The 11,696-nt window shown below is 40.7% G+C and overlaps 4 protein-coding genes across 4 annotated transcripts; 2 read left to right on the top strand and 2 right to left on the bottom strand.

The window, feature by feature from the left end:
* Positions 1 to 699: 699 nt before the first annotated feature.
* Positions 700 to 2,611, bottom strand: LOC104773510 (50S ribosomal protein L13). The gene is made up of 5 exons (XM_010498138.2): positions 2,483 to 2,611; positions 2,132 to 2,203; positions 1,790 to 1,956; positions 1,534 to 1,645; positions 700 to 1,169 (listed from the first exon to the last, which is right to left on the bottom strand). The coding sequence occupies exons 1-5, from the start codon at positions 2,525 to 2,527 to the stop codon at positions 948 to 950; spliced, it is 618 nt and encodes a 205-aa protein (XP_010496440.1). The 5' UTR covers positions 2,528 to 2,611; the 3' UTR covers positions 700 to 947.
* Positions 2,612 to 2,706: 95 nt separating this feature from the next.
* On the top strand, positions 2,707 to 4,456 carry LOC104773508 (ribosome-recycling factor-like). Its single transcript, XM_010498137.2, has 8 exons — positions 2,707 to 3,019; positions 3,157 to 3,306; positions 3,405 to 3,520; positions 3,630 to 3,721; positions 3,803 to 3,824; positions 3,907 to 3,975; positions 4,079 to 4,147; positions 4,244 to 4,456. Exons 1-8 carry the CDS (start codon positions 2,788 to 2,790, stop codon positions 4,322 to 4,324), a joined length of 831 nt encoding a protein of 276 aa, XP_010496439.1. The 5' UTR covers positions 2,707 to 2,787; the 3' UTR covers positions 4,325 to 4,456.
* A 1,088-nt stretch (positions 4,457 to 5,544) lies between these two features.
* On the top strand, positions 5,545 to 9,894 carry LOC104773506. The gene is made up of 9 exons (XM_010498135.2): positions 5,545 to 5,799; positions 6,279 to 7,041; positions 7,133 to 7,911; positions 8,001 to 8,280; positions 8,363 to 8,593; positions 8,678 to 8,851; positions 8,931 to 9,110; positions 9,198 to 9,311; positions 9,389 to 9,894. The coding sequence occupies exons 2-9, from the start codon at positions 6,343 to 6,345 to the stop codon at positions 9,698 to 9,700; spliced, it is 2,769 nt and encodes a 922-aa protein (XP_010496437.1). The 5' UTR covers positions 5,545 to 5,799; positions 6,279 to 6,342; the 3' UTR covers positions 9,701 to 9,894.
* Positions 9,883 to 11,687, bottom strand: LOC104773507 (probable adenylate kinase 7, mitochondrial). Its single transcript, XM_010498136.2, has 4 exons — positions 11,260 to 11,687; positions 10,749 to 10,889; positions 10,360 to 10,545; positions 9,883 to 10,273 (listed from the first exon to the last, which is right to left on the bottom strand). The coding sequence occupies exons 1-4, from the start codon at positions 11,569 to 11,571 to the stop codon at positions 10,121 to 10,123; spliced, it is 792 nt and encodes a 263-aa protein (XP_010496438.1). The 5' UTR covers positions 11,572 to 11,687; the 3' UTR covers positions 9,883 to 10,120.
* Positions 11,688 to 11,696: the final 9 nt, after the last annotated feature.

The following is an 11,696-nucleotide window of genomic DNA, read 5'->3' as shown; positions in this document are numbered from 1 at the left end:
ATGGATCTGGGTGACGAGACAACCACCATGATGTGCAAGTTCGTGGTAAGAGCCTCAGAAGCATCAATCACAAAGCAAATAGAGTCGGATCTTCAGGGATGGTGTGATGATCTAACAGACGGGGGCGTTGAGTACATGCCGGAGGACGAAGTGAAGGCAACCGCGGCCGAGAAGCTGAAGATCTCCATGGAGAGGATAGCTTTGTTGAAGGCAGCTCAGCCGAAGAAGACTCCGAAGACAGAGGAGGAATCAGAGAACGAAGAAGAAGAAGAAGAAGACGACGATGAAGAAGAACAAGAGAAAAAGGAGAAAGAGGAGGGAAAGGACAAAGAAGAGAAGAAGAAAAAAGAGAAGGAAAAAGGAACACTGTCTAAGCTGACAGCAGAAGAAACAGAGCACATGGCACTTCAGGCTGCAGTGCTCCAAGAATGGCACATCTTGTGTAAAGATAGAAAATATACAAAGGTTAACTGAGAGAGATTATTGTTTCAAGATGAAGGTGCGACAATCTTTTGTATTCTTTTTTTGTGTGTGGTTTGGTCGTAGGGGTAGTTGTATTGTTTTGTTGTTGAAGAAAAGAGGAAACGAGGATGCTACTATTGTTGCCACTACTATGAAAATCTTCTGTCGTGTTCACAAATTTCGCATGCTTGATGCATTTACGTACTTTTCAAAGATTCAATTACCAACAATAAGAGAAAAGCAAGCGACCCTTATGTAATAATTCTGGCGTGAGATTGCTCTGTTCTGCAACGAAGATAACAGAAAGGTAACCAGAAACAGATCCCATGTTCAAGGTAGATGGTTTTGGCTTCATGTGTGATACAGTGTCTGGTACTCAATAAACAGGAAAGCCTTAAAAGGTTATTATCCACGCCTGCATTATGAACGTTGCTTACAGATAAATAAGACGAGTCACATAACTAGGTTCCTCTGAAGTAATCCTTCTACGCAGTTGCTTGAGGAGCGGGGGTCCTCTTCTTTCCTTTCTTAACCTCTGTCCCATCATTTTCTGCCTGCTCTGCCTTCTTCTGTGCACGGATCATCGCTCGCCTTGCGCGTGGTGGCATCTCTCTAACTCTACGAGGTGGCATCACAAATGGCTCAAGTGGCTTGTCCCCAAATGGATGCTCACCACCTTCAAATATCCTTAGCTTCAGATCCCTGTCCTATACCCACACAAAGAAAGAAGAAAACTAAGCACATTCTTGTGTTTTAGAAACAAATCCTAAACTATGAGAGCAATTCATCTAGGAGCTGAGAAGTGAGAATGTATCAATACAAATAAGTCAGTTTTCCCAGCAAAGATAGGCAACAAATAACAAGTGATTGCAAACCTAAATCATTTGCAAAACAAGGGTATATATATCATCAATAATAAGACCGATGGTTGAGGAGAGAAAAGGTACCAAGAATCTTATACGTCAACCAACCCATGAGGGGATTCCAACAAGTACAAGTAAAAGCAAGGTTTGGGGTAATCTATGTAGCCAAGAGTAAATCTAAAAGAGAGGGGATCAAGAGTGTACTTACATCACGCAGATTGTTACTTGGAAGCATGCGCCGGACAGCCTTGCGTATGACCTCTGTGGGATCTTTCTCCATCTGTTCTTTCAGACTTCGTTCCTTGAGGTGTCCAATGTACCTGTTGTAAAAAGAGGTGAATAGATCAATAAAGTAAGTAGAAGCAAATGGGAGATACTGGCTAGAAAAGAGATGAACAAAAAACCCCTTCTTGTAGCTGAAGATTTACACAAGCAATAAAATAGGAAAAAGGTAAGCAACTTGCCCTGTATGCCAACGGTAGAATTTGTCGGTGAGCTTTCTTCCAGTGAAGGCGATTTCCTTAGCATTGAGAACAATACAGATGTCACCATCGTCGCGGTTAGGACAGTAAGTAGGCTTATCTTTGGCTTGAAGCACGGTTGAAATCTGGGAAGCTAGTCTACCAAGAACCTAGTAGAAATGAAATGAAAATACAAAGACACAGCCGAAATGATGTGTGTTATTAAGTTCAAGGTTAAGGGCAGGCAGCTTAGTGGAAATGTTAAAATACGTTAACTAGTGTGGACGTTAAGGAACAGACCAAACGAAGATCAAGTTGAAAAAGAAGAGAGAGAGGAGAACCAACCTGGCCTCTGGCATCAAAAACTCGCCAACGAAGACCGTCGAGATTGATACGCTTGATACCTGCCATAGCTTTCTGCACAAAAGAAGCGATTTGTCGTGGGGAGTTAAGTTGTCGTTTGTAGCATCTAAGATTACCACAGCACACTCAGAATTAGGTATCACTAGAAGCGAGAAAAAGGTGAAATGGGAAGCGATCACAGTTGAGGAACTCGAAATGATGGATGATTAACATGTAGAAGAAGAAGAAGAAGAAGAAGAAGACATAAAATGTGCGAATCGATCACACTATTTTGACAGAGTAAGTGATAATCTAAGGAACAAAGCCTGGAATTTTTGAAGAAATCAGAATAACCTTTAAGTTGCCATTGAAAGAGGCAGCAGCAGCCTGAGTCGCCATCGTGAGTGCCGGAAGGGACGGCGGTGGTGAGAATGGAAAGATCTAAGAAGAGCGGAGCAGTGAGCTCGAAAATCAAAAGGGTTTTAGGTAGGGGAGGAGGAGGCGCATCTCTCAAGGCTACTTTTGGTATTTCCCCTTTTTTTTTTTTTTTTTAAACAAAAGTTTTTATTAGAGTCTGTCGAGGGTTTTAGACTTTTTAGGAGCCAAATCAAAAACCCTCTCAGTCGAAGAAGAAGAAGAATTTTAAGGGAGGGAGGGGGATGTCTATGTTCGTAGTGAGACGAGCTCTGTCGTCGAGTCGAAATGCGATCGGGTTTCTCAGAAGAAGAAGCTCCTCCGTTGTTCAATCTCGCGATTTCTTCTCCATCTCTTCTTCTTCACCAAATCTGATGACGAGGATGATAGGCAGCCGAGATTCTCAATTCGATTTGTCCATTATGCCCGATTTCCTCAGAGATTCTCGTCGAGGCTTCGCTAAAGGCAAAAAATCAAGTAAAAAAGCTAATTTACTTTACTTTATAACCCCTAAGAATGAGTTTTTTTTTTCTTTTTTTGTGTGTTCAAGCTTCTTCTTCTTCTTGTTTGTTGTACTAACTCTATTAGTACTTCTTGTTGTTCTTCTGCTTCAGAGGACGATTCATCAGGAGCAACGGGGATGGTCGACGCTTCTCCAGATATCGGGCCTAGCGTGAAAGCAGCTGCCTCTTCTCAAATGGAGGCCGCCATCGATGCCTTGTCTCGTGATTTAACTAAACTCCGTACCGGCAGAGCTGCTCCTGGTTCCCTTTCTTTCCTCTTTCCTCTTTTATCTTAATCATATACTAGTATAGCTCTCCTTCTGCTTCTTATCATTGTTACATATGGGTGGGGTGGGCAGGAATGCTTGATCATATTGTTGTTGAAACGGGAGGTGTCAAGATGCCTCTCAATCACTTGGCTTTGGTCTCTGTCCTCGATCCTAAGACTTTGTCTATCAATCCTTATGATCCCGATGTATTTCCCCCCCACTTTGTCCTTTTTAATACTTCCTTTGGACTAAGTAAGTTAGTAGTCTTTTCGGATTACATCTTTTCCCCCTCACTTTTTTTTTGTTTTTCTGCAGACTGTGAAAGAACTCGAGAAAGCTATTGTCTCATCTCCATTAGGATTAAACCCCAAACTCGATGGCCAACGTCTCGTCGCATCTATCCCTGCGTAAGTTAACTACTACTCCTCCTCCTCTGTCATTCTTTTCACTCTTTTGTCTGATCTCCCCTTCTTCATATCTTTGACCAGATTGACCAAGGAGCATATTCAGGTAAACCATCCCAATGCCATGATTGTTTAGCCTCTGAGGTTTCAGCCTCTTGACCTTATTATTATTATTAATGAACTTCCAGGCAATGTGCAAAATTGTCACAAAGTCCAGTGAAGTTGTCAAACAAAGCATTAGAAGAGCCAGGCAAAAGGTAGTTTTTTGAAAGACTGTTAGTTGTCTACTGACTACTGCCTCCGATGCGTCAGAATATCTAATGATCAGAGAGATAATTTCTTTTTAAAATTTTGGGTCAGGCACTAGAGACGATAAAGAAAGCAGGGTCGAGTCTACCAAAGGATGAAGTGAAAAGACTGGAGAAGGAAGTGAGTATCCTTCTTGTCTGAGATGTTTCTTCAAATGGGAGATCCCTCCCAATTATTATTGATACAATCTTTCTCTTTGTGTTGTTGACATGACAGGTGGAGGAGCTGACGAAGAAGTTTGTAAAGTCAGCAGAGGACATGTGCAAGTCCAAAGAGAAAGAGATCACCCAAGCCTGAATCATCATTTCATTTCTATCCATCACTAGCTGAACAAGTTTAAGCCTTGAACAAATGCTTGTTTTACGATGATTTTGTTTTGAATGTTGTTGTTGTTATTTCATTTTGAATTGCAAATTGATGGTTGGTGCCTGGGAGACAAAAAAAAAAAAAAAAAAAGNNAAAAAAAAAAAAAAAAAGAGTGCCGGAAGGCCCTTCAAAGGGCACATGAAAGGCCTTTTAGAAAATGTCCATTTAAAGTAGGCTTTTGTTAATTGATGTTTGTTATATCAGAGTGAAAATGGGGAATTGACAAAAAGAAAGACTTGATCATACAGTTGGGTTTGAAGAGAAGTTTCCAAAACTTGAAAACCAAGGCAAGGGAGGTAGGAGACAAGTCAATTTTGTTACCAATAAAATTACATCATAAGGAAAGATGATGTTTAGGTAAATTTGTTGCAACCCATTTCTTTATCTTTTTTTTTTTGGTAGTTGCATAAGTTATTATAATAAATAAAGAAGAGAAATAGTTTCCATATATAATAAGAATATAATGTAATAAGCTTATAATAATAACATGCCAAATACATACATAGTGCTTTCAAAGTTATTTTAAAATTCATACAAAGTGAACTCTAAACTCGGTCCATCACCACCAACCACAAAAATCTTATAATTAAAGAATGCATTAGATCAGTATAAATAAAATGTAGGTAAATAGTATAAGCTGTATGTTTTGTCGGCAAAAAGATAATACTACTAAAAAAAACATGTACATATATATACAACAGATATCAACAACTAACAAAAAAAAAACATAAAAATATCCTAATAAGAAAACAATTAAAGACGTAATGTAATGTTTATCTAATTTTTGTTGCCCACTCGCAGTCGTGTCGGAGTTGAAGGCAAAATCAAGTGGAAGGGATGCTATTGATTTGATCATGCGCGAGTAAAGCGCGTCGGTGCTCTCGCTCTCTTAATTAATTTTATTAAATGGTTTTTAAGTCACTGCAGGACCGAGAGAGAGAGAAGCTGAAGAAGAGATCTTTCGTAACGTCGCCGTTTAGCTGCTTGCACGATCAATCAAATCTAAGCTCCTTTTTTCATTAATTCTGCTTTTTTTTCTTTCTTTTTTTCATTTTCAGATTTTTTCCATAATAAAATTTGTTCTCTCTCTTTTATTTTTTGTTTTTTTTCCTTTTTGACGTCATCATAATTTTAATTATTTTATTTCTAAACTCTCACTTTTCTATTAGATTCTTCATTCTGTGTCCAGTGGCTCACATCCTCTCTGATTAAAACAAAAACGCACACACAAAGCAGAAAGAAGAAGAAGAAGAAGAAGAATAAGAAAAAAAGCTATGAAATCAGGAAAAGATAGGAGAAATTTCAGTATCGTGTAAATAAAAAAAGGAAGAAGAAGAAGAAGAAGAATCGAAAGGACCATCTCTCACATTTTCATCAGAGATTCTTCAGCAGCAGCTCTTTGTTGGGTATTATTCTTTCTCTCTCACATGACTTTGACGACTACTCTGTGTTCTCCTCCATTGCTGTGTCGGCATTACTTTTTAACTATCTCTTAATATTTATTGGGTTTCCTTTAAACCTGCTTGGATCTGATTTTAGAGAGAGAGAGAGAGAGAGCATGCTTTTTATTAGCTTCAAAATCTCTCTATATATGAATGAGCTTTTCAAAGTTTGCTTTTTTCCTTCCTACTTGTTGATTTTTTTTGTTTGGATCAATCCAATCTATTAATGTTTACGGGAAGGCCGCCAGATTAGCACAAATTGTTACTCACTTGTACCTTTCTTATTCATGAGTCTGATAAATGTTCGTGCATGTCTTAACATTTGAAGGAGGGTTTCGCTCGTTCCAATTAAAAAGTTGAATAGTTTGCTTTCAACAACCAAACGAAAAATGATTACTTTGGTTGTTCAATGTTTGATTTGCGTTGGGATGATGTTTATGCAGGTACTCTGATTCAGGACTTCCTATTTTTAGTTTAGTTTTTTTCTTATATATATATAAGGCAAAAATGGTTTTGGGTTTAAGCTCCAAGAGCAGAAGAGGCTCAACCGTACAAGTTGATTACCTGATCCACATTCATGACATCAAGCCTTGGCCTCCTTCTCAGTCCCTTAGATCACTGCGCTCTGTTGTTATCCAATGGGAGAATGGTGACCGCAACTCTGGCACCACTACTGCTGTTGCTCCTTCTCTTGGATCTGTCATTGGCGAAGGCAAAATCGAATTCAACGAATCCTTTAAGCTTCCCCTCACCTTGTTGAAAGATGCTTCCTCTCGTAACAAGGGTGCTGATCTCTTCTTCAAGAACGTCTTAGAGCTCAACTTATACGAGCCTCGCAGAGAGAAAACTCATCAGCTTTTGGCTACTGCCACCATTGATTTGGCTGATTACGGTATTGTCAAAGAAAGCTTGACCGTCTCTGCTCCCATGAACAGTAAGAGAAGCTACCGTAATACCACTCAGCCCGTTCTCTACCTCACTATCCAACCGGTTGATAGACGCCGGGCCAGTTCTTCATCTATCAACTCCTTGAAAGATGAATCCAAGACTGGTGGTGGATCTGTTTCTGCCTTGATGAATGAGGAGTACTATAAGGAAGCTGAGATTGCATCCATCACAGATGATGACGTTTCCTCCCACTCCTCCTTGACTGTTTCCTCTTCTACTTTAGGGTCTAATGGTGGTTTCTCTGTGCGAACCGAAGAGGTAACAACATGTCAGATATATTCTTTTGACAAGTTATGATGAGAATCTGAAATGTTTCTAAAATGATTTGATGTCTTCTTCTTATTCGCAGGAAGAACATGAGAGAGTAAACAAGAGTTCCAAAGGAAATGGCCACGAGAGATCACAATCAGCATCAGAGAGCAGACGAGTAGCCGACCAGATTCCGTCACGTTCCTCTTCAGTAGATCTATCTTCTGTGTTTCTTCATCTCCCAGAGGACATTCCTGATTCTGCTGCACCCAATACTTCTGTGTCTGGGCTGGAGGACTGTGCCAATGTGTTTGTAACCGATACTAACGAGAGCTCTAAGCTGGTAAACAGCATTCCACTTAATAACGGAGAGACCAAGTCTATGCCTTTCCAAGCCGATGATCAAGCAGAAACTGCTTCGCCCAGAGCTTCTGAGAATAGTCAAGATATGATCAGTAGTGATCAGGAATCGCAGACTATAGTTGAGAAATCAAGAAAGGTGAAGTCTGTTCGATCATCCCTTGATATTTCCCGGAGCAATAGCCGGTTGAGTCTATCCAGTGAACGGAAAGAAGCTAAGGTGTATCCAAAGTCCACCCGCGACACAACTTTGGAGAGCAAAGTCAAGAACTTGGAAAGTAAAGTAAATAAGCTTGAGGGTGAGTTACGTGAGGCTGCAGCAATCGAAGCAGCTCTCTACTCCGTGGTTGCAGAGCATGGAAGTTCATCAAGTAAAGTCCATGCGCCTGCCAGACGTCTTTTGAGGTTGTATCTTCATGCTTGTAGAGAAAACCATCTCTCAAGAAGAGCCAATGCAGCTAAAAGTGCTGTCTCCGGGTTAGTTCTTGTTGCCAAAGCGTGTGGAAACGATGTCCCCAGGTATGGTGATATTCTACTTTGCATAATTACTATTCTGAGTAGTCTTTTTCAGAGTTTCAAAAAAAATTTATGTTGTCCGTGGGTTGCAGGTTGACATTTTGGCTGTCAAACACTATCGTTCTGAGGACGATCATAAGTGATACTACAGCAGAAGAGGAGCTGCCAGTTTCTGCTGGCCCTGGACCAAGGAAACAGAAGGTGGAAAGAGAAACTGATAAACAATCGTCCTTGAAGTGGAAAGATTCCTCTTTGAGCAAAAAGGACATTGAGAGTTTTGGTACCTGGGATGACCCTGTAACTTTCATAGCAGCGCTTGAGAAGGTTGAAGCTTGGATCTTCTCACGCGTTGTAGAATCAATTTGGTGGCAGGTAATGTTGCTCTGTTCTCTCTGCTTCAATTTCATTCTCTTAACCAACTATTGATACACATGTTCTTTTCCTTTGGTTGCAGACTTTGACACCACGTATGCAGTCTTCGGCAGCATCGACTAGAGAGTTTGATAAAGCAAATGGCTCTGCATCAAAGAAAAATTTTGGTAGGACGCCGAGTTCTATGAACCAAGAACAAGGTGACTTCTCATTAGAGCTTTGGAAAAAGGCTTTCAGGGATGCGCACGAACGTTTGTGCCCTCTGCGAGCTAGTGGGCATGAATGTGGTTGTTTGCCCGTGCCTGCTCGTCTGGTAAACATTTCTCCTTTTGAATTTTTCACTTTAATACCTTACTCTTCTTGACTCGCAAACGAATGTCCACGTTTTGTAACGCAGATAATGGAACAATGTGTGGCTCGGTTAGATGTTGCCATGTTCAATGCTATCCTTCGTGATTCTGATGAAAATTTTCCAACAGACCCTGTATCTGATCCCATTGCAGACTCGAGGGTCTTGCCGATTCCTTCTACAACATCAAGTTTTGGTTCTGGTGCCCAGCTGAAAAACTCGGTCAGTTTACTAAAACTCAAATTCTTGGTAAAAGATACTTTAGTCTCCGTAAACCTCATGCATTTCTAATTTTAAGCAGATAGGAAACTGGTCTAGGTGGCTCACTGATCTGTTCGGCATCGATGACGAAGATGAAGACAGTAGTGATGAGAATAGCTACGTTGATAGATCGTTCAAGACATTCCATCTTCTTAAGGCGTTAAGTGATCTAATGATGCTTCCAAAAGATATGCTCCTCAACAGTTCTGTGAGAAAAGAGGTGCAAATACAACATAGAACTCACCACTTTGTATCCAGTAAACTTTATTCCTTTACTTGATCAAATATATCTCTTGTTATTGTGAAGGTTTGCCCGATGTTAGGTGCACCGTTGATCAAGAGAGTGTTGAACAATTTTGTCCCAGATGAGTTTTGTCCTGACCCAGTTCCTGATGCTGTGCTTGAAGCTCTTGAATCCGAGGTGAGACCATTTTCTAAATGATGGATCTTAGGAGAAGAAACTAATTTTGCTAACAGAAACGTGATGACCCTTTGTAGGAAAAAGCTGAGAAGGGTATGATCACAAGCTATCCATGCACTGCACCTCCTCCAGTGTACTCTCCACCTTCAGGGGCTTCAATCTCCACCATCATTGGGGACTTTGGACAGCCTCAAGCGCCGCAGTTATGCAGAATCAGGTCTTCGGTTACAAGAAAAGCGTACACAAGCGATGATGAGCTCGATGAGCTGAGTTCACCGTTGGCTGTTGTTGTTCTTCAACAAGCGGGTTGTAAGAAGGTCAATAATGGTGGTGCAGATGAGACAGTTAGGTATCAACTACTGAAGGAGTGTTGGATGAACGGCGAATAATCAGATATTGTTGTGTTTTGTCTGTGTTTCCACTTGTGACTTGGTTGTAAATGTCTGATGTGTCAAAAATCTTGTTGGTAATGCGATGATATAAGTAGTGTTGGTGAGTTGATGTATAGAATGTAGCACAAACTTTATTCAACAGTAGTACCAGTACGAGACGCACACGAGATTGTTGCAAATATAGACTTACTTATCATAAGGAAAATTTTGGCTCTGTATAGACTCATTACAAGCTTTAGTGTATTATCCTCCTCACATTGGATCTCTCGCAAAACTTTGAATTACAGATTTTTTAGACAAAGAAAAAAGGGTGCTTTGTGTTAAGACCCATAAAATGAAAGAGAAAGATCAAAATTTTGTAAAGCAAGGCTCAGAGGATTTAATCCTAGCCTTAGCGATATGACTGCTGTTCAATCATCACAGAGTCAGTTTATGTGAAGACGCCAAATTCAACTGCTTCAGATGCAAAGCTGCCAACAAGCCCTGCCAGGTTTCTGCTGATGTGGCACCGTCAACATGAAAGTCTAAAAGTTTTCTCTGCTTCCTATAGTAGTCTTCGAGGGGCTTCACCTGATACAATCACCGCAAGATATTCAGTTGAAAACACCTTGTAAACTAGATATAACAACGAGATTGATCATAAACCAGTAAAGTACCTCATGTGCATAGACACGGAGACTATCCCTCCGAGCTTTGTTTGCAACAGGTGAGTGTAACATAGAGGCGAGGAACTCTTGTCGAGGCAGAGCTGTTTCATTTAGAACATTTCGGTTTACCAGAGGCTCCTCAGAGGATTTCAGATTTACAACGAGGTCAATCTGAGCGATTTGATCAAGAGTTTCCTGCAAACATTCAGAACAGCTTGAGGAATCACAAAAACAAAATGTTGTTATTCAGAACAGCAAGAAGAATCACTAAACAAACAATGCTGTTTTGGACATTTTTCAGGCCAAAGTAGAATAATATAATCGAGGATCTCTGCAAAACAGTAGGCAAGAGCTTTGTGGGATTAAAAAACAGTGTCAAAAGTGTAAAAGAAACTCACGGCCTGAATATGAGTGCGGGGAAAGCCATCAAGAATGAAACCTGTTTCCCCATTGAGGTATCCTTCTTCGAGCCTCTTTGATAGCAACGCAAAGACAACATTCTTTGGAACAAGCCTTCGTTCATTAACAGCACTTGCAATCTATATATAGTCAAGACTCAAGAGTTTGATTAGTTTAACTAGAACAAGGGAGGGAGGGAGAATAAGAAAATTGCAATTGCAAACCAAACCCTAAACCGCTATTTAATACAGTAGTTTCTATAACTTCATTGTGGATATTGTTAACAACATAAATGATGTGTTTAAAGGAACAAGACATTGCCATAAGAGAAAAAGTTGTAAATCCAGTATGAATCAAAGTAACTGTGGGATCATTTAAAGCTCCAACGGTTACAGTTACAGAGTAGACAATTAAACATCTTACGAAGAAAAAGGTTATGACTTTAAAGAGAGAAAAGTAAAAAAGATTGGAATTTTTTCTTTTTAAAGGTAAAAAAGAGAGAGGCAATACCTCCAGGTAGAGAGAAGATCTAGGGTTAAGTTCTTGACGAAGAAGCGATCCCATGGAAATGTGAGGAACGTCGAGAAGCTTGGAGAGCCTCTGGGCGAAGACGTGCCTCAAAGCTCCGGGGGCACCCATGAGAACCCACTGCACTCCTCTATCCGGACCCGATCCATCCAAACCAAGCCTCGGCTCCGGGAAGTACTCGTCATCGGAGTCGTAGTCAAACGCCAAGGCGGCGACTGATCCGAAAGATCGGGGAGTTGCCGCGAGGAGCTTTGATACCGGACAAAATCCTCTCACGCGGCTCAGCCATGCCATGGTGGTGAAGAAGGCGTGGCGGCGGATTCGGAGAGAGAGAAGAATGGCCGGCCACAGAGTAAAGAAGGAAGAAGGGGTTTCTTCTCTTTGAATGGCCGAGGTTTAAGGGGGGGACAGCTGTCACT

This window comes from Camelina sativa, unplaced genomic scaffold (assembly GCF_000633955.1).
Source record: "Camelina sativa cultivar DH55 unplaced genomic scaffold, Cs unpScaffold00555, whole genome shotgun sequence".
In the NCBI taxonomy this organism is placed as follows: Eukaryota; Viridiplantae; Streptophyta; class Magnoliopsida; order Brassicales; family Brassicaceae; genus Camelina; species Camelina sativa.
Note: the sequence above shows the minus strand (reverse complement) of the source record. Positions and strands in the feature narration are given on the sequence as shown.

Coding starts and splice junctions, on each gene's coding strand:
- LOC104773510 (XM_010498138.2), bottom strand. CDS start 2,527: ATGGCGACTCAGGCTGCTGCTGCCTCTTTCAATGGCAACTTAAAG. Junction 2,204..2,482: donor CTTTCAATGGCAACTTAAAG/GTTATTCTGATT, acceptor TCTTTTGTGCAG/AAAGCTATGGCAGGTATCAA. Junction 1,957..2,131: donor TTTTTGATGCCAGAGGCCAG/GTTGGTTCTCCT, acceptor CATTTCTACTAG/GTTCTTGGTAGACTAGCTTC.
- LOC104773508 (XM_010498137.2), top strand. CDS start 2,788: ATGTCTATGTTCGTAGTGAGACGAGCTCTGTCGTCGAGTCGAAATGCG. Junction 3,521..3,629: donor TCAATCCTTATGATCCCGAT/GTATTTCCCCCC, acceptor GTTTTTCTGCAG/ACTGTGAAAGAACTCGAGAA. Junction 4,148..4,243: donor TGAAAAGACTGGAGAAGGAA/GTGAGTATCCTT, acceptor TTGACATGACAG/GTGGAGGAGCTGACGAAGAA.
- LOC104773506 (XM_010498135.2), top strand. CDS start 6,343: ATGGTTTTGGGTTTAAGCTCCAAGAGCAGAAGAGGCTCAACCGTACAA. Junction 7,042..7,132: donor TCTCTGTGCGAACCGAAGAG/GTAACAACATGT, acceptor TCTTATTCGCAG/GAAGAACATGAGAGAGTAAA. Junction 9,111..9,197: donor ACAGTTCTGTGAGAAAAGAG/GTGCAAATACAA, acceptor GTTATTGTGAAG/GTTTGCCCGATGTTAGGTGC.
- LOC104773507 (XM_010498136.2), bottom strand. CDS start 11,571: ATGGCATGGCTGAGCCGCGTGAGAGGATTTTGTCCGGTATCAAAGCTC. Junction 10,890..11,259: donor GATCTTCTCTCTACCTGGAG/GTATTGCCTCTC, acceptor GACTATATATAG/ATTGCAAGTGCTGTTAATGA. Junction 10,274..10,359: donor TCCGTGTCTATGCACATGAG/GTACTTTACTGG, acceptor TGATTGTATCAG/GTGAAGCCCCTCGAAGACTA.